The sequence below is a fragment of the Rhodnius prolixus genome, unplaced genomic scaffold, assembly GCF_049639745.1.
Source record: "Rhodnius prolixus isolate KJV_2025 unplaced genomic scaffold, Rpr scaffold_8, whole genome shotgun sequence".
In the NCBI taxonomy this organism is placed as follows: domain Eukaryota; kingdom Metazoa; phylum Arthropoda; class Insecta; order Hemiptera; family Reduviidae; genus Rhodnius; species Rhodnius prolixus.
In genome coordinates this window covers 29199548-29221226 of record NW_027411593.1, presented here as the reverse complement: position 1 = coordinate 29221226, position 21679 = coordinate 29199548, and the positions used below count along the sequence as shown (strand labels likewise).

The window sequence follows — 21679 nt, the reverse complement described above, 5'->3', positions numbered from 1 at the left end:
GACTACTATTGTCTATAATTGTGTACAATTTAGTAAAAGTCTATCGAGCAGCAAACGAGATATTTAGGGTTAAAGTTTGTTTCCGTTATATAAAGTGAAAACTTTAACTTCAAATATCTCGTAAACTACTCGATAGATTTTGTTTATATTTTACTTGTATATGGAGACTACTATTGTCTATAATTGTGTACAATTTAGTAAAAATCTACCGTACGGAAAACGAGATATTTAGGGTTAAAGTTTGTTTCCGTTATATAAAGTGAAAACATTAACTTCAAATATCTCGTAAACTACTCGATAGATTTTGTTTATATTTTAGTTGTATATGGAGGCTACTTTTGTCTATAATTGTGTACAATTTAGTAAAAATCTATCGAACAGAAAACGAGATATTTTGAGTTAAAATTTGTTTCCGTTATATAAAGTGAAAAATTTAACTTCAAATATCTCGTTAACTACTCGATAGATTTTGTTTATATTTTACTTGTATATGGAGACTACTATTGTCTATAATTGTGTATAATTTAGTAATAATCTATCAAACAGAAAACGAGATATTTAGGGTTAAAGTTTGATTCCGTTCTATAAAGTGAAAACTTTAACTTCAAATATCTCGTAAACTACTCGATAGATTTTGTTTATTTTTTACTTGTATATGGAGACTACTATTGTCTATAATTGTGTACAATTTAGTAAAAATCTATCGAGCTGAAAACGAGATATTTAGGGTTAAAGTTTGTTTCCGTTATATACAGTGAAAACTTTAACTTCAAATATCTCGTAAACTACTCGATAGATTTTGTTTATATTTTACTTGTATATGGACACTACTATTGTCTATAATTGTGTACAATTTAGTAAAAATCTATCGAGCAGAAAACGAGATATTTAGGGTTAAAATTTGTTTCCGTTATATAAAGTGAAAACTTTAACTTCAAATATCTCGTAAACTACTCGATAGATTTTGTTTATATTTTACTTGTATATGGAGACTACTATTGTCTATAATTGTGTAAAATTTAGTAAAAATCTATCGAGCAGAAAACGAGATATTTAGGGTTAAAGTTTGTTTCCGTTCTATAAAGTGAAAACTTTAACTTCAAATATCTCGTAAACTACTCGATAGATTTTGTTTATATTTTACTTGTATATGGAGACTACTATTGTCTATAATTGTGTAGAATTTAGTAAAATTCTATCGAACAGAAAACGAGATATTTAGAGTTAAAGTTTGTTTCCGTTATATAAAGGGAAAACTTTAACTTCAAATATCTCTTAAACTACTCGATAGGTTTTGTTTATATTTTACTTTTATATGGAGACTACTATTGTCTATAATTGTGTACAATTTAGTAAAAATCTATCGAACAGAAAACGAGATATTTAGGGTTAAAGTTTGTTTCCGTTATATAAAGTGAAAAATTTAACTTCAAATATCTCGTAAACTACGCGATAGATTTTGTTTATATTTTACTTGTATATGGAGACTACTATTGTCTATAATTGTGTACAATTTAGTAATAATCTATCGAACAGAAAACGAGATATTTAGGGTTAAAGTTTGTTTCCGTTCTATAAAGTGAAAACTTTAACTTCAAATATCTCGTAAACTACTCGATAGATTTTGTTTATATTTTACTTGTATATGGAGACTACTATTGTCTATAATTGTGTACAATTTAGTAAAAGTCTATCGAGCAGCAAACGGGATATTTAGGGTTAAAGTTTGTTTTCGTTTAATAGAGTGAAAACTTTAAATTCAAATATCTCGTAAACTACTCGATAGATTTTGTTTATATTTTACTTGTATATGGAGACTACTATTGTCTATAATTGTGTACAATTTAGTAATAATCTATCGAACAGAAAACGAGATATTTAGGGTTAAAGTTTGTTTCCGTTCTATAAAGTGAAAACTTTAACTTCAAATATCTCGTAAACTACTCGATAGATTTTGTTTATATTTTACTTGTATATGGAGACTACTATTGTCTATAATTGTGTACAATTTAGTAAAAGTCTATCGAGCAGCAAACGGGATATTTAGGGTTAAAGTTTGTTTTCGTTTTATAGAGTGAAAACTTTAAATTCAAATATCTCGTAAACTACTCGATAGATTTTGTTTATATTTTACTTGTATATGGAGACTACTATTGTCTATAATTGTGTACAATTTAGTAAAAGTCTATCGAGCAGCAAACGAGATATTTAGGGTTAATGTTTGTTTTCGTTTTATAGAGTGAAAACTTTAAATTCAAATATCTCGTAAACTACTCAATAGATTTTGTTTAAATTTTACTTGTATATGGAGGCTACTATTGTCTATAATTGTGTATAATTTAGTAAAAATCTATCGAGCAGAAAACGAGATATTTAGGGTTAAAATTTGTTTCCGTTATATAAAGTGAAAACTTTAACTTCAAATATCTCGTAAACTACTCGATAGATTTTGTTTATATTTTACTTGTATATGGAGACTACTATTGTCTATAATTGTGTAAAATTTAGTAAAAATCTATCGAGTAGAAAACGAGATATTTAGGGTTAAAGTTTGTTTCCGTTCTATAAAGTGAAAACTTTAACTTCAAATATCTCGTAAACTACTCGATAGATTTTGTTTATATTTTACTTGTATATGGAGACTACTATTCTCTATAATTGTGTACAATTTAGTAAAAATCTATCGAACAGAAAACGAGATATTTAGAGTTAAAGTTTGTTTCCGTTATATAAAGGGAAAACTTTAACTTCAAATATCTCTTAAACTACTCGATAGGTTTTGTTTATATTTTACTTTTATATGGAGACTACTATTGTCTATAATTGTGTACAATTTAGTAAAAGTCTATCGAGCAGCAAACGGGATATTTAGGGTTAAAGTTTGTTTTCGTTTAATAGAGTGAAAACTTTAAATTCAAATATCTCGTAAACTACTCAATAGATTTTGTTTATATTTTACTTGTATATGGAGACTACTATTGTCTATAATTGTGTACAATTTAGTAAAAGTCTATCGAGCAGCAAACGGGATATTTAGGGTTAAAGTTTGTTTTCGTTTTATAGAGTGAAAACTTTAAATTCAAATATCTCGTAAACTACTCGATAGATTTTGTTTATATTTTACTTGTATATGGAGACTACTATTGTCTATAATTGTGTACAATTTAGTAAAAGTCTATCGAGCAGCAAACGAGATATTTAGGGTTAATGTTTGTTTTCATTTTATAGAGTGAAAACTTTAAATTCAAATATCTCGTAAACTACTCGATAGATTTTGTTTATATTTTACCTGTATATTAAGACGATTTAATAACAAATTTATCGCAATCGCTACGCCTGTCGGTGTCAATAAATAAAAGACGCGGCGTGCCGCCTACAACAACAAATAGTATTACGCTACCTGCTCTGAAGGGCGTCTGCCTAGTTAAGCTCTACTTTTTTACTATATGCTCAGCCTAACTGCTCAGATCTGCCTGACTAACAAATTAACTAATTTTAACATTTATATTCCTCTTCTAAATGAGCCCTAAGAAATGTTTTTTACAAAAAAATTTCATAACCTACTATGTTACATGGTTTCCAAAATTCTAGAGGTTACAAAACACTGTGGTTTCTTCACACTATATATCTGGAGGTCGAAATAGCGAACCGCTATTTTTCATACTTTGTTAATACAATAGTCCCAGATTTTGAATATACTACTAACTCCAGCTTAAATAACAATTCTATCTTTCAGTTCTGTTTACGAAGCACCAATCCTCTAAACTGCATTTTACGCTTGAACAAAGAAATATACAACTCCCTGATTAACTTCCCTGATATATCGAATATGTTTTTTTTACTCACAAAGTTATACATAGAAAATAATTGTTCATTTTTTGGAACATTATTATTATAAAAACACTTCTTAGATTATTTTCTGACTTCTAATAGTTTTTTTTTTCAGATTTATGTACTTCGATTTGTCCGGACAATGAAACAAAGGATAAAACTATTATAAAAAGTAAGAAGTTACCAAGTTGTAAACATTTAAAAACTTATTGCGATTATCTAGCGCCATTATTATTAGAACCATGGGATATTGATACACTGTTGGATGAAAGTGATGACAGCAGCGAGTCTGCGCCGGAAAGATCTGAATGTGATAGTAATTCTGACGAAGAATATGATTTTGAGAATACTGTATCAAATTGGTTAAATAATTATAGCCAAGGTTAGTATTCATTACTTTTTGTCGCTCTATCACTCTCATGCGATCTTTGTGTGTGTTAGTTTCGAGTTTGCAAATTGTTAAAATTATAATGATTGTAGCGTCAAATTTACACGTAGGAAATGTCTCTGTATTTATCTTAGCAATAAGATCAGTTTCAAACTTTTTTTTTGCATTTAGTAATTATTTCTCAAGGAACTGTTTTCCTCATGTTAAAATAAATTTAAATTTTTAAAAACTTATTAACTAAGATGTTAATTTACAACTATTGATAACAGTATTTGTTTTAGAAATGAGTGCATTCATTGAATATTCAATAGATGAGGAAGAAATCAGCGCAAAGCCTAAAACTTTTATTACGAATGAAGATTCTTCCACAAAGATGGAAAACCACGAGGCTCAGTTATCACCAAAAGAAGAAACAAAAATATCCGACGAATCATCTCAAAATGTTTTTCTTAATTTATCGTCTAACGCAGATGATAGTATTTTTAGTATTCAAAACACCACAAAAGAACGCCTTTCCAAACCTATACCTACTATAAAGAAGAAATATGTGTCGGGATTTTAGTCACATATGTTTTTGTGTTTTGGTGCGCAGAAGTACACCCTTGAGATTGATGTTTTCTTTTTAACCTTTGTGATAATTTGTACCTATTACTAATTAAGAGACAAAAGCGTGTTTGCAAGAAGCTTTTAGAGAAGTATTTTTTTCCTTAGGTCTTGTTCGACTTTATTGCTTGCAGGCCAACATGAAAAGATTCATGTTGAGTAAATACTACAGTAAGGTTTAAAGGATTTTCATTATTTGAAATGCAGGTCTCGAGGTCATACTCTGTTAAATCAGTATAAAAGAACATTAAACGCAAGTAGCAATTTCTGCTACTGCTTCTAAAGAACTGATTCTCTCGTGGTACTGATACCTTACTATTAATACTAAGCATGATCCAAAACTATTCGTTGATTTTTCGGAAAAGAAAGATGGTAGATGTCCTAAATCTTTCTTTTAATCATTTCAAAGCAGAATGAAGCAACGGATCTTGTATCTTTAACTTCCGATAGCCTTCGGAGGTTAGCTTACCCGCTACATTATTATCCGGCAACCCAAGTTCTTGAATTTTGTCATCTTACTTTGAAAGCCAGCTAATTTATCTGTTGGCAGAATCTGAGACATTCTTTGTCGATTTAGAAAGAAAATTCGTATACTATTTTAAAAAAATTCAAGCAAATGTAATAAACATTTTTAGCGGGTTACAAATTTTTTTTTTATTCACTACTTTGTATCAAAAATTCAAAAGCTATAGTTATTCACTTTAAAAAAAATCTTACTTTAATTCAGGATGTATATTATTCTAGTTCTAATGTTAACTTTTGTGATATTTTTGTACTATAGCTGTTAATAATGGCCAGTCATCACTGGATGGGCCTGAAAAAATAAACAAATGTTTAAAATACGGTTTCTTTATTATCCTTGAAGCATCTTATATGGTGGTAGTAGTAGACTTTATTTAAAAATACATTACAAATAAATTTAAAAATATATACATTTTACAATTAAATAATAAAGACGTTATCCATGTTCAATCGATCGTAGGAGGAATCTTACATGGTATTGCAAAGTATAAAAATCTTTCATTACATTCCAAATGTATGAAACACGATTTTCAATATTTTCTCTCATTAGCCTTACTGAATTACTACCTAAAAGTTCACACTTACTTTGATAAGTCAAGAGTTTACGATATTCGTTTAAATTCTAACCACGGTTAGCAGCAAAATTGGATTATGTCAAGAAGCATTAACATATCACCTGACTAAGCACTAAATATCTTTAGCAGTACACAATAGATAGACATATGTACATTAGAGAAAATGGCACCTCAGAGGGAAGGCTAACCAAAGTTACACAGAAGTTCCTTAAATCAAATTATCCTAGAAAAACGTTTCAATTAAAACTCATAGATCTACATAAAAAACAATTGGTACACCAGATTTTGAAGAAAATCTGAGCTGTTTTCTAGAAAATCTATGAAAAAATTCTTCAGTAAAGTAGTACCCTAATTTTGACTAAAACCCTACTTTGGTATTTGATGGCCCACCAAGGCAAAATATCAATTTCTACGTTCAGGGATTGCCAATCTTGAGTTGCAGGATAGACCAGTACATTATGCTGAAACAGCAATTAAGAGAGGACATTTGAAATAAATGTAATGATAAAAAGTAGAGAGGTTGGGTATGAAGGGTAACTTTTTTAAACTAATTTTTTTTAGTAGCCCGCCAACATTTTTAAAAAAGCTCCCTTTTGGCTTACATAAGTTGCTCAGGCCTGCTTTGAACTCTTCAGTTTCCCTTGGACTTGAACTCGATTTGTTCCTTTCATTGTCCAATCAATTTTTTCAGAACGTCCAGCATTCAAAGTCATATCCAAACGTGATTTCTGTCCACAGGTGATGAAGGGTAACATTTTATTTCCATGACATTTCTTGCATTAAAGGGTCAGAGAATATATTGTTAATTTTGGAACGTGTACGTCACATTAATACCTTTCTGTTTTGGTCCGATTAGTCTTTTCGGTAGGAACACCAATAGAATTTTATATACTATACATGTCAGGGGTATACCTGAAAAGAGGCTTTTGAGTCTCTTGAGTTTTTTTGCGGATAGGATACACATTTTTTCCCTCCGATTCATATTGCTTAGGTCATCCCAATAAGTTTCTATCAGCTTCTATCAGTCCCTCATGGCTGGTTTTAAAAGTTCAACCATGACTGTTTGGTTAAAAGACACTGCCAAAAGAAGAAGGTCAAAAATACAGTTAGTCTGGCATTTCGTACAGGAAATTTGTTATTCTTTTCATAATGCCCTTTCCTCAATGATAAACTTATCTTTTATTTATTGCTTATCTTTGGCGCTAAATACTGAAGCGTAAATGGGAAGTTCAGAGAAATGCCTCATTGGGATTTCACGACTGTCATTGGGATCACACATTTCTACACGTCTGTCATAAAATAGGTCACTAGTGAAGAGCATCTTCACCCTAGTAAAGATATAGCACCTTAGTTCCACACTTCCACAACAGATGGTAGGCCCATCTTTGTGCAAACCCCCTCTTTTGAAATGTCCTACTCCTCGCTTTCCAGGAATACACAGTTGGTGTCTGTGTTTACGCCAGTGATGGAGCGGTTGCTAAAGCGGATAAAGAATAAGCCCGATTGTACAGCTACTACAGCTGTTAAAACGCCAGCTACTAACGATTTAGAAACACCAGATATACAACAACCTATGAAACGTAATTCGACAGCTACTTCCGGTGGTGGTGGCGGTGTAAGTCCTGTAGTTGAATTTAATCCGCGTTTAATAACTAGAAAATTGTGCGGAAGAAAGAATAGACAAGATAATGAACTATATAGGAGTAACAGCTTCAAGTTTGAAAGATTTGACCGGACAGATTCGGCATTAGATTTAGCACAACTAACTAAACAGGTAAATAAAAGAAAGTGTTATATATCTTTGTATACATGTATATATATAGTATTTACAATCAATAATCCACCTGTGCATTATCACCGCATGGCTTTATTTATACCACTATCTTATCAATGCGTTCAAGTGATAAGGCACGCTGTTGCGCTTTTGAGTAGTACCTCATTAATTCTTCAGCTATTCACGTATACTTTAATCAAACTGTATTTATTTCTACAGTATTTATTTAATTTTTTTCATTTATTACTTTATTTCCATAATTAATGTAGATTACAAAAAAGTGTTTAGGAAATATTAGTACTTTTAAGAGTTTGTATTCGATTTTTTAAAACTGTCAATAATTATGTCAGCATCACAATTATTGAATCTCACGGTTCAAAATAATTAAAGTGATACTCTCTAGAGGAAGGCCTAATAAAATCGCTTCATCGAAAGCCTAATTTTTACTGTTTTTGTTTGCAAAAATGTTTTTCAAATCTGGAAAACTTGAAAATCTCTTGTTATAAGATGAAAGCTTAGGCAAGGAATTTTGTTGATACATTTCTGAATTTATGTGGATACCTACTTATTTTGTTTCTATTACGCAGATCTTTTGAATTATGGAGTTCCTCAAGAACTATGGTTCACATCACATTTATGCACTCAATTTTTTTGTATTAACTTCTTTTTGTATTCATTTCCGCAACTCATTCAATCTGAAAACTTTTTTTTTCGTTTTCTGAGAGAAAGACCATGACATATATTTCCGGAAAATCTTAATTTTGAAAATTTGATTCATACTAACTGAAAACCGGTGAAAAACCCACTTTAGAAATTATTAATTCCACGTATCTCGAACTTTTAACAGCAAATATAAACGCGAAAAATTTGTCAAACTATGTTTGACTTACGGAAGTTAAGAATTGGTGCGAGCATTTTACGCCATACTTTAGTTTTACATTTATTCATAAACAGTAATTAAAATTACATTCATCTGCTGGAATGGTCAAAATCTTCTTATCTTTTGATTATTTTGGAATACAATTTTCAGGTGTCAAATTTGTAAATAGAAATCACAAAAATAACAGTACTCCTTTATAAGAGTCTCCTCATTTAAAAAATGCCATTTTAAATAAAATCAGTAATGAACATTCGAAAAGTTTAGAACCTTTTTAACGCTTACAATCAACTAGGAGCTTACACTATTTTTTATACAGATATGTACACAAGTTTTTGAATTTATGTTATATATAGATTTATTTACAATCAATAAATGCAAAATAAAGCAAGTAGGATCGAAGATTTAGAACTCTTGCGATTTTTCAACTGTTGGAAATGATTTACAATTTATTACGTTTCTATAAGTTGATCAGTATAAAAAATTATACACAATACTAGGCATATGACATATTATTTATTAAAAGCGTGTTTTCAACAAAATTAATATTATTGTTGTCTATCCCAAGTATAAAGTAAAATAAACACTCAAAGCTATTTAATGCCCTCCTAGGTTGAAAAGTTTATTTTTTATTTAAAATTGTCGGTAATTTACACTATTTATTTTTATATTTAGGAAGAAAGAACTTGTAATTATTGAATATAGTAGATGGATACCTAGGATTCTATATAAGAGTTGAACTAGGAAATGTATTCTTGGTATTCTACTGGGTGTTGTATCCAGAACGGGCGTACCTCTTGGTGGGTGGTGATCCATAGAAGAGTTGTGCAAAGTTCGACGACCACCTTCCCTACAACCTCCAACACTAAATCATATTGGTTGCGCTACTCAGGGCAAAAAATAAATAAAACTGTTTTTATCGATTAAAATGTACTTTTTAGTTCGTACGAACTTTTACTCTCGTAAAAAAAAGAAATGTTAGTGTCGAATAACTTATTTGAAATTTTCTTTTCAAAAAAATGTAAATTTTGTATTTTATGAACATCCTATTATCTAGATCAGCGGTTCCCAAACTGGCGTACGCGAAAGATTGTTTAGGGGTACGCAAAAAAAAGTTATTATGGCGGAAGATATAAAAATTATACAGATATATTAATGAAGAAAAAAATTATATAATAAATGATTCCTACAACTTAATTACAAAATTATTATAATAAAACTGAATAACATATAAATTGACAAGAATTAAGTAATCATTCGATACGGCAATATTTTTTTAAAAAGTAAATATATTTGTATATCAAAAATTATTGAATGATTTCTTTAAAATGTAAAAATTCGAGAAAATGTTGCTTTAGTTTTGACTAATATTACACATGGCCTGCATATAATTTACTTCTCCTTTATTAACGCTTTGCTGTTTCAATTTACGACCCCTGCAATAGTTATTGGTTTAAAATGTTTACCTATTCATAAATGATTTTTTTAATAGGAACATATCATATGTATATGTTCTTTACAAGACACATTATATTCAGATTGTTTTGCTGTTAATTTAAAGTTACAACACATAAAATCAAGAATACGATTATTTATTTTATATATATTATATATGTTAGGGGTACACACTAATGAAAAAAGATTGGGGAACGCTGAACTAGATATTACTAACCAAAATAAAACAATATGGTGTGGCCACCAAAAGACATTTTCTTTCCGTACAGTATACAACATTTACTGTCTCAATATTAATTTCTTTTTTGGTAGCCTAACTATACGCAAATATTTTTTGGAACCTACTAAAATCGTAATGAATAATTGTGGCTGGAAAGACCTGAATTCTTTTGCCCTGGTTTTTTACGTTATGATGAGGAGTTTGCTTTTTCTTATTTTTAGATTTCGTTCACCCCTTGTATTTGATTGCTACTAATCGTTTTGAGAATTCATATTAAGATTAATAGTGGAACAGATAGATAAGAAATGCAAGATGTTCAGACAAAAGTAAGTTTTAAATTTCGACAGACCTTAGTTGATCGATTTTGTTGCTGCAGTAGAGGGTGGGTAGATAAGGTGCGATTATGGGCTGTTATTGTTGATGTGCAGGTGGCTCGTTGTATCATTCTTATCTAGGATGCATCTGCCCTTCCACCTGGCTTCACAGAACCACATGTGTTCAGAAGGTACACCTGGTGTTCGGCTTAGCACATTCTTTTGGGGTGCTCTCATCCTGCACATTTCAACCTTGAAAAATATGTGAATACCACCCACTTCTAATATTAGGTTTTATTGATATTCCATTTAAATCTTAGAAAGAAGAGTTTTAATTTTTTTTTTTTTTTGATAAATTTTCTGATTAGGTTTGCCCCCCCAAAAAAATCTTTTTTGAGATCCTCTTTCTTTTGAAATACTCGTTCTCTTACTCTTTTTCATCTTATTCTCTTACACATACTTAGCTTAAAAAGGGAAGCTCAAAATTTATGTTGTCTTTAGGTACCATTAAGGTACCAGACTTAATTTAATTGTTAAATTTTGCATTCTTCCAGTTTCCTTTCATTTTAAGGAGTCTTCTTCAGAATATCTTGGTTAGGGAAGCGAGAGAAAGATATCTGATTGGCGGCTTTTCCTAAGGGTTCTCACCCAAACAGTCCTTTTGCCACAATAGCCCTACTGGATCGAATTGGCTTAGGCTTTCAGGCTAATACTTGACCCAGGCGATACCAGTACTATAGCTTAAATTAAATATTGTTTTAATTTTGAAAAGTGTGCTTTACTTTTAACGTATTTTTTTATTCAATAAACAACTGAATTATATCTAAATTATCTTTATGACAGCGGATATAATGAATCATACTGATAAGAAATTCTGTCAGTCTGGTAATTTAAATAGTAATTGTAAATAAAATTTAGTACGTGTTAGTAAAAATGTAGACAACTGCAAAATGTCTGGTACTTAAGATACCTCCTGAACTACTGCACCCCAGCGTTATGTAGGTCGAATGGCCAGATGATAGGATTATCTTCATATATCTTACTTATGTATTATTATCATTATTTTATATATATCTTAATATCACGCTGAGGCATACCATCTGAATTCTACTCATATCATCTTGCTCAGAAAAGCTGATGGAGTCTATGACAGCTGTTAATCTCTTCTTACATCCCCTTAAACTAGATCCTCTATTATTATTATTGACTTTCAATACACTTTTAATTCGATAACAGAATTTCACTTCAGCTGAGAGGACGTTATCTAAAAAAGGGTTATCGGGGAAGATGACAAATTTGTTTTTTACACTTATATAGTAAAACTTGTTACATAATACGTAGTAATAATGATAATATTAATAAAGTATTGCAGATATAGTAATGCTATATTAGAACACGAGGCAGATTTCCGGTTTCCAAGAATCGAACTAAATAACTACTTTAATAAATGTTAGCATTAGAACATAAACTGTAGTTTCCATATGAATTTTTTAATGAAAAGTAGAATTGTATTAAAAGAAATTGGGGGCTTATGCAGTGGTTATGAGTGAAGGTAAATAAGTGGGAGACCTCTATTTTGTGTAGGTGCTATTTATTTGCGGCAAAAATTTTAATAATATTACTGATAAAGCTGATGCGCCTCCGTGTACATTTAATTTTGGTAGCTGGACATTAAACCTACCTGAAAAAATTGTGAAATATTTTTTTTCACTTTAAAATAATACGTAGGTAAAATTAAGTTCTTAAATACGCATGTAATGCGATAAGTTTGGAAAAAAAAACTTGAAAAGGAAAAACAAAAATCATTTCTCCTTTTTGGTGTTTTTCAGTTCTAAGTTTTTGGATTTTTTTGGGACTTTAATTCCTATAATGAACTCTTAAGGTTGAACTTCACAAAAAAATAGTCGCATTGAACGCCTTTAATGTTACGTTTTTAGTTCAACGTTGCCTGCATAATTTTTTTTTTTTTTTACATCTCACCTTTTACCTACAGACGACTCTTTAAACTGAAAAGAATCGTAAGTTTGACTAGTTAAAACCACAGACATGTTCGTATTGTATGAAGATAAGGTTTTTTTTTTTCAATAGTCATTGCGTGCCCCATTTGACAGCTGATGTATTGTGGTATTTTTATCGTGAGGCAAACTCCGTAGGAATGCTTTATTTACTTTATCAACTTTTATTCTGATAAATCAAGTAGCCTTAGTTTTAATAGTATATAATTTAAAAGAATGTATTTGATTTTCACTTTTTAACAAGTCTAATTTCTTTAAGAGTTTAAAGGTAAATTACTACTGACAAGATCTTGAATTTACTTGACTGACCTACTGAATTAATGGTTCCATTTCATCGTACAATCGCCAGACACAAAGCATTTCCCGAAAAAGTAAGAGCTTTTAAAACTATAAAAGTTTTTTAAAAGCAAATTATTTGAGCATTAATTATCTCTTGTAACACTCAAGAGTTTACAAATAAAGTTTTAGAGGTATTCTTTTGAATATGAAGGCAGTTTTTTAAAATTCTTTTTTTGTGAAAAATGTATAGCATTATTTTATTTATTACAATGCACGTTTGAAATTGCCCCATTGGGATCTGTCTACTTTCTAAACAAAAAGTGTAGCGAAATTATTCATTGCCAATCTACTGTCCTAATTTAATCCCTACCTACTTAAGGAATATTTTGGCCTGATTTTTACGACCTTCAGATAATCCGAACCAGTTAACGTTTTACAACTTGACTTTTGCTGAATGAAATCACATGCCTTCAAATGAACACAGGTCACTTGTCCTTCACTTTCATTTTTTTCATCACAATGTCGTCTGTTGGGGCTATTATAACCTGATCGAGTAGGGCAGAGATATCAACAATCTCTTGGATTAGAGATGTTACTTTCTAAGCCACTCTACAGTAGATCTTTTAACTGCTTTACAGTACCTTTATCTTGTAATTCAGATTCATGCTTTAGGAAGTTGCAAGAAATGATGTTAAGTCGCGGTTTAAGCTTACAAATCTCCTTGCTAATCCTCTACAAAACTTTTGTTGAAATTAATGTTCAATGAAATTTTATGTTTCAATTATTATAACCTCCATTTCTTCTTCTTATTATTTTTTGTCATTAAAGTTCTTTTCCTTTCATAAAATTTGGCGGAAATTCTCAAATCCTGTGATTAACTTTTTTTGAAATGATACCTAAATTCACTATAATTTTACAGTTTTCACCCAAAAGTTAGATATGCTTTTATTGACGATAAATAAGAGCAGACAAAAATCACACGGAATTATCTGCCTACGCTATAAATGACATAGCATTTGTTTAAAAGCTGATATTGATTATTGATTAGAATAGGATTATTTATCACGTAATCAATTATACAAAGCACTCCAAAATTTCAACGATTTATGTCAAATTCCGGAGATTTCAATTTCACAATTCTTTAGTGTTAGATTTTAAGAATTTTCATGTATCCACTGACTGCAAATTAAAAACATGTAATGAAATGTTAGTTTTTTTACAATAGATGATGCCGAAAATAGTAAATAGTTCATTAAAATAATTGAATAAACTAAATTTGAATAAGAATTCGTTGTTAAAAGAAAATATTTTGGGAAAAATTACACGAATTTCCATTCTGCAATTGCTAAGTAATATTATTTTCCAAATTGTAATTTCAACAATAAATTTAAAATAATAAAACCGAACAGGTGGCAAAACTTATATCGAAGTGGAAAATTAAGTTTAAAATTTCTTGCGATTTTCGGTTCTTTAAGAAAGAGCATAAACTCACACAAAAGGAGAATTTCGCCTAATGATCCAACTATCTAGCAGATGATCTGACAGAAGTGGATGAGAGCATAGCAATTAGGAGAACTTCTCTAGGCATTAGGAAAAGTAACAGAACACGCTGACAGCCCAAGTTGGACTGAATAACATTAGCAACTCCATCTAGTTGAACTGATAAGTACTTAGGTAAAGCCTTTGAACCTTTGAGAAGGATCCAAAACTTAGACTTCGGAGAATGCGAGCACATACAATACAGAGTCAGGGCAATGCTGACTGACCAAACTTCTCGGATTTAAACCGAGCAAAAGCCCTAATCATTTCTCTTATCTGGCTGAAGATAAGTCTATGTCTGGTAATCCGACTGGTGGCCGTCATTTAAAGGATTTTAGCAAAGTTTTGATATAATTCACGCTGATCTTCATTCACGCGCAATAGCGAAGCATGGTTGTTGTTATCTGTGCTGGCTGTAACTGCCAATCTTATATTTTATACTAGTAGAACCTCTCTCCTAACGAACTGCGAAAAATATTGAACTTATCTTCACCATGATATAAAATACATGTCATGAAAAAAACGTTTTGAGTTTAAAATCTTATTTTTTATGCAGAAATATAAGATTTATAAAACTTAAAAGCAATTCTTTCTTTAAAAGAAAAGGTATTATGGATAGGCTGAGCCTGGGCTATAAAGGGTTCCTGCCATAAAAATCTACCTCAAACATGGCATCCTATTAGGCTCTGAGAGGCCATTGATAGTGTTATTTGTCTTCGGACTAAGATCATGGAGTTCTATGGCCAGATTTCAGTTTGTTTTTACAAAAAGTCAACCTCAAAACAAAAATTATTTACTGTAAAAAACTCTTAATTCTATTTTATTGAAATAATCTCATTACTTCCCTTAACGACAATCAGGAGAAAAAAATACCGATAGAAATGTTGGATAAATTTTTATGTGTATTGATCAAACGGTGAAGCCTTTACATTGATGATGCTGCTGCTGCTACCCTGACTTAGTGAGTCATCATATACCAACATTCATAAAAATCTCCTATAGAAACAAAATATAAACAAGGGTTCTTATATCACTTAATCAATATTCATTTATTCTTATTAATAATTGTGTGAACGACTCCTTTCATTTGTATGAACTGCAGGGCTAGCCGAGCAGTATTTTTGAATTAAATTGATTACCCGACAGATTTAAAGCTTAGTTCAAGTCAAAGAAAAGAACATCCATGAATTAATTTTATTAGAAAAAAAATTCTAATCCGTTTGTTTACATGATTATTAATAAAATTGTACATGAACATGTATTTGCCGGCCTCCTGACAGTGTTCTCTTGTTTTCGTTATGCTAGAATATTGATCCAAAATTAAGTTAATTTAAATATTTTTAGTACTTGCTCTTAAAAAGGAAAAACTTGACATTATAATACTGCTTATCAGAACCTAGTTCCTATTTTGAACATTTTTCAAAAGTATATAAAGTTTTATTGGGGAGATTGATGGTTTAAAACTAAGGTTAACCAGAATTGATCATTACAGAATAAATTATTATTAGGTCTTATGTTATCATACAATATGGTTTATTAAAACATTAGTGTAATAAAATGTTGAAGGTATGAGTTTCAGCAGTCTCTACTAAGATGAAATCTTTAGTTTTTCCATTATTTTGTTGTAAAATATTTCTGGAACTTGATTTAGGGAAGTTCAGGTGAATAATTTCAAGTGCTGCATATAAAAGAGGCGAATTCTGTAGGATAGAAGTTAATTCACATTCATAGCTCTATTTACCGAGAATTTTCCATGCTAGTCGCCAATACACGTTTACAGCAACATGTGTAAAGCAACTAACTAACTAATCATTGAACAACAATTTAGTAATATAGTACTTGCGCTTTAAAAATATTTATAAAATTTCTTTAAACATTATTTTTCTCTCAAAATTATCATATTCAAATACTGAGGGGCTTTCCTCTGAAAGGGTAAACGTATGTGAGAAATTAAAAAATATTGAACAGAATCATAAAGACTGATTGTCAATATTGTAGACAACCTCGTCTTTACATCAACTTTTTTCACTTAACTCGGACAGAGAACAGTAAATAATGAAGAGGCAATAATATTCGGAGAAGCAAAATTTTTCAACTTCTCAAAAACTCCAAATTCAATTTTGTCGAGAAAATATTAGAAATTAAAATGATGCAGTAATATATTATGACACTCTATTTGAAGAAGCTTTTAAGAAAATCGATTTTACTAAAGGGATTCAACGTTTTGTATGGTATTTAAGTGTATATTGTTAGTAAGAATTAAGTGTGATTCAAATATTCTGAGTTTAAACACAGAAAAATAGATAAAAATTCCAACCAAATTTTTATAATCTCTATTCCATAGATTTTATTTTAATAAAATAAAAAGTTCAACAAACAAAAAGAGTCAAGATCACCAAAAATTCCCCTGAATTTAACATTAATAACTTAAGTCTGCATTCAACCAGAGAAAACAGATATGCAATGGGGTTCAATTTAAGAAAACAATCAAGTTATGGAATTCTTACCTCAGATACTGGATAATTTATAAATCAATAAACAAGTTTTTTTTTAATTCAATTTTTATTGTTGTATTTGTCATGCTATTTCTTAACTGCAAGATTTACAGGACATTTGTTTTAAATTAAGTGAACAATAATAAATATTAAATAATAATAATAATAATAATAATTAATACTTCATTGTCTTTGAAAAATACTTGTTTTTGTTTTCTTGCAGGTAAATGTAATTTAACATCAATTCAACGTTCATTCAATAACTTGTGTTCAACTGGCTTTGCATCATTATAAGGTATTATAATACTTATAAAAATAAAACTTTTATTAAAACTAAAAAAAAAGAAATTGTAACACAATAAATTTGTTTATTATTGTTGAGATAAATATATTTGTTTTTAACCTTGTTTTTGTGAATAATACTTATTTTTAAAGAGAATAGTACAATATTCTAACTGCAACACCTATGAAGATCAGCATCTTCTCCTGAAGATTTAGTAACTTGAAATTTGGTAAATATTTGGGCATTGGTAGGATGAATGGCAAATAACAAATCAAAATCTTCTTTATAAGCTCCTAATTTAACAGCTAAGGCAAATCCTTGTGTTACTTCACCAGCATTTGGTCCTAAAATATGCAGTCCGATTACTTTCATTTTTTCTTCTTCTTTAAGGCATACAATTTTTGCATAACATCGCCAATCAAATCTTGGTGCCAGTGAACTTTCAAGTGGTGAAAAAGAACTGTGAAATACTTCTATGTTACTCTCTCCATAAGTTTCAACTGCTCTTTCTTCACTGTCACCAACACATCCGTATTCTAGTGTAGTAAATACTGTTGTAGGTATGCATCTGTAGGTTGGATGTATAACACTAAATGTATATAAACGTCTAACTAATAGTTTACCAGCTTGAATAGCTGTCGGTGTCAATTCAGGTCTTCCAAAAGTCACGTCACCTACAGCATATATATTTGGTACATTAGTGCGATCATAATCGTCTACCATAATTTTTCCTGTCCCTTCGTGTACCTTGACACCTACAGCTTCCAGACCTATTCCGCTTGTATTCGGAGCCCTTCCTATTGCTAAAAGAACTGTGCTAAATGAACCTGAATAAGGTGTTCCATCTTCGTATTTTCCTTCCACTCTTATTTGCCCACCTTCTCCACCACCATCTCTAGAAATTTTTAAAACAACACAGCGCTGAACAAATTTAACACCAGATTCTTTCATATGTTCTTCTATTTTTCCAGCCATTTGTTGATCAAAACCTCTGAGCAGTATAGATCTATACATCACTGTACACGGATTGCCCAGCTCTTGTAAAAAACAAGCAGACTCCAAAGCAATATAACCTCCTCCAATCACTAAAGTATTTTTAGGTTTTTTTGGGAGTGAGAAAAGGTCATCAGAAGTGATAGCATTGTCAACTGCTCCAGGAATATCGTCATAGTTTGGTCGTCCACCTGTAGCTACAATAATTGTTTCAGCAGTAACTTTTTCTTGATTCTTTTCAGTTTCTACGACAATGGTGTGTTTATCTACAAATTTTGCAAAACCATTGTAATAAGAAATACCTTGTTTTTTCATATCCTTTTTGTAGTTCCAGTTAATGGATTTTATATGATTTTGAACGTTTTCTACTAGTATTTCCCATTTATGACCTGAAGCTGTAGTGTTCCATCCAAAAAATGGAGCATCTTTCATATCGTGGCTAATAAGACCGGCTCGGTGCATTAATTTTTTTGGAACACAACCAACATTTACACACGTACCACCAATATCCCATGTAGTTCCGAGAGGAGTTGGTTTTACAAAATCACAAAGAGCTACCTTCTTGCCTAAAGCAGCAGCTTCCTGAGCCGCAGCTAAACCACCTGAACCTCCCCCAAGTATAAGGAGATCGAAATTGTAATTGCCTGCAACTCCTGCGAAAATATCACACAATCTTCCTGTCTGTTGTGCCTGATATAAATTCGTGTAACCTCCTATATGATTGCTGTTAATAAATATATTAGGAACAGTTTTTTGTTGTGTCATTGATTCTAAAGCTTCCTGTATTTTACACCCCTTTTCACCCATTGTATCTAGTACAACTTCATGATAAGGCACAAGCAAGTCTTTAAAAAGATCTTTAGCTTTATAGCAATATGGACACCATGTTTTACTGAATATCACCACTCTGTTATTTGCCAGTAAATTATTGATATATTCTACATACGTATTTTCATCCATGTTAATTGTAAATGCTTTATTCACGATACAATTTAACCACGTCACTACTCACTGAACACATGTAATGCCCAAATATTACTGAATCACCACTACTCACCCAATTGTTCACTGTTCCCTAGGAATACCCAGCATATGATTTTAACCTTGTACATACATAGGAGTGGGGTAGCTGAATCTGGAGGTTTCAAGTGTTCCATAATTTTTTTGTTTTAATTAAAAAACTATTTAAGTAATAAGAAAATAAATAAAAAATATAAAATATAAAAACAAGAAATAAGCTTAATAATAGTAAGAGACAATTGAAGTACTATATTTCTAAAAGCCGTAGCGTTGTAGTCGATACGTAAACGACTTGTAGCGCTTCATGTGGATTCTTTTAAAACTACTTTTTTTCTGGTTTATTCTATTTTTTTCTAAATAGAAGGGCGAGTATTGCAATTACATATGTTGAATTTTCATCATTATCGAGTTTTCCCCGTAAATAACTACATGTTCCGAGGTCCTTTGAATACAAAAAAGTGGTTATTAGAAAATGGTCTGTGTATGTTAATTCAAAAACAAACTAACACGACTTTATACTTCGATTGAATACTTTCAAAGGACCTGCAGTAACTTAGCGAATAAAATCCTTCAGTTGGAAATAGAAATTTTTAATTATTTTTAAAAGCAACAACTTTGCACGTTGAACTACAACTTTTATTCGGGAAAATTTGTAGAAAAATTTAATTATAAAACTTCTGAGTTAGGAGTTGTGGACGCAACTTGATGAAAGGTCATCCAACGTGTAATGTTAAGGAGAATTATATAATTAGCTGAAATTCCGAGTTAAAAAAAAAATTCTCAACCGGGATTATACTTAACTGAGTGAAAAAATTTCACTTTATTCTAATGGTTGCTAAGATATTATCTAAACTTTTTTTTCAATTTTTTGAACTTACATAGATCTGTAATTTTTAATATTTCTTGTAGGAGAATTCGTATTCGGGCAGTTCTTTAGAGGAATAAGGTTAGAGTTCCATCTATTATGACTACACTGTTTGAATAGAAAAAAAAACAACAACGAATTTAATGAAGAGTCTACATACTATGTAAAAAAAGGTAACTTCATAGTATCAGCAGGTTTTATTGAAGAAAGTGAGAGAAATCTATTATGTCTACATTTGAAAATAAAAAATATTTGATTAGAAGTGTCATGTCTCCATGCTTTATCTATTTATCTAGAAACCAAATATGGTTGGTTTTTTTTTCTTTTACATTCTCTTATCGTGCAAGATAAGTTTTCAGTGGCAACAAAAGTTTTGTGGACTTTTGATAGAAACTATGGTTTCCAATATCCATCCCATTTTGTACAATTCTTCTTCATTGAACAGTTTGAAAATTAAACAGATTTTATTATTAGTACAGTTGTAAACACAGGCTATCAAAAAAGTTATTCAATTTTATCTCAATTTTAAAGTTCAATTTTATATTGAAAGATTAAATTTTTGTTTTGATATAAGAAATTATTTTTTTATTTTTGCCTATATAAATAAAAAATGCTAATTATTTGGTTTTGTGCTGAACTTTGCTTCTTATATAATGATTTATTTATTTTTAGTGTTAGCTTCTACTTTTATGAAAATTGGAATTATTCAACAGGGCTTTAGTAGTACCCAATGTTTTAGTGTAGTACTTCCTTCAAATTCAGAATTTTGAAACTTATTTAATTTATATATATTTCCATTATAGTTTTTTAAATCGTAAATTACACCGAAATGTCACTGTAGAGGAAAGTCTATCCTTATCTCCCAACAGAACTATCCCAAATATCCAGCAGAAGGCTAAAAAAAAATTAACACTTACGGGAAGTTTGTTAAAATCCACAGATCCTATAGGAGCAGCGTTTGTGGTCTCTTATATATGCCCTATATTCATTCACTCGTCTATCTAGCCAATGGAAAATAACAATAATATTTTAATAATAATACGTATAAGCATGTGTAAATTATTTTTGTCAAACTCTTGCTATAAGGCCGAGTCTTTATAAGCAATAAATACAAATACAATTAATAATAATAAATAAAACTTTTTTTCAAGAGTAGCTTTACCGTTGACATATTCCATTATTGCTGTAGCTTTCCAAGCGAAAATACGACCTGATGAGTCACATTGGAATAATGTCGGTTGGCTTATATCCTATCCGAAAATCAAAATTATAAATTTCAAAAAACAATGAAATCAAAGCCCCATTTCTTCTACATACATACATCAAATACCAACTGATTAACAAAAGAATAAGGTTATTGTTTATAATTTGTTGATAAAAATCGCCACCAGAGTGCTCTGCTAATTGGAAAATACTTTTCACAACTTTAAACAATGTCAAAATTTGAAGTTTTGTATCAGGATATAGAAGTGGATAGGAAGTCTTTTTGTTTACAATATTTTGTTGTTTCTATCAATTTTCGTTTTCTTCAATTAAAACAAATAATGATAAATTAATAAAAAATCATTAATTTCTTTAATTTAAGCCATTTATTATCATAATTCTAATTAACATAATGTAATTATTCGATT

At 30.3% G+C, this 21679-nt stretch overlaps 2 protein-coding genes, 1 long non-coding RNA gene and 1 pseudogene across 8 annotated transcripts in view; 2 read left to right on the top strand and 2 right to left on the bottom strand.

The window, feature by feature from the left end:
- Positions 1-5662, top strand: part of LOC141451110 (uncharacterized) — a 25187-nt gene extending 19525 nt beyond the window's left edge. The window contains exons 11-12 of the mRNA XM_074122216.1: positions 3947-4213; positions 4501-5662. Coding sequence (XP_073978317.1) covers positions 3947-4213; positions 4501-4781 — 548 coding nt within the window. The 3' untranslated portion in view covers positions 4782-5662. The remainder of the gene's footprint in view (positions 1-3946; positions 4214-4500) is intronic.
- Positions 4791-21679, bottom strand: LOC141451118 (uncharacterized). Of its 5 annotated transcripts, none has more exons than XR_012456540.1 (4): positions 21211-21676; positions 20966-21049; positions 10595-10797; positions 5713-6380 (listed from the first exon to the last, which is right to left on the bottom strand). It is a non-coding gene; the product is annotated as an uncharacterized lncRNA (long non-coding RNA). The 5 variants fall into 5 exon arrangements; XR_012456538.1 differs by lacking the exon at positions 5713-6380 and adding an exon at positions 7693-9454 and having other exon boundaries at positions 10595-10811; positions 21211-21679; XR_012456539.1 differs by lacking the exon at positions 5713-6380 and adding an exon at positions 7693-9435.
- The window catches only part of hwt (SH2 domain-containing adapter heavyweight), a 221008-nt gene continuing 206682 nt past the window's right edge, over positions 7354-21679 (top strand). For both annotated transcript variants that reach the window (XM_074122204.1, XM_074122203.1), the window contains exon 1: positions 7354-7693. In XM_074122204.1, coding sequence (XP_073978305.1) covers positions 7385-7693 — 309 coding nt within the window. In that variant the 5' untranslated portion in view covers positions 7354-7384. The remainder of the gene's footprint in view (positions 7694-21679) is intronic.
- On the bottom strand, positions 17114-19314 carry LOC141451111 (thioredoxin reductase 1, cytoplasmic pseudogene; annotated as a pseudogene).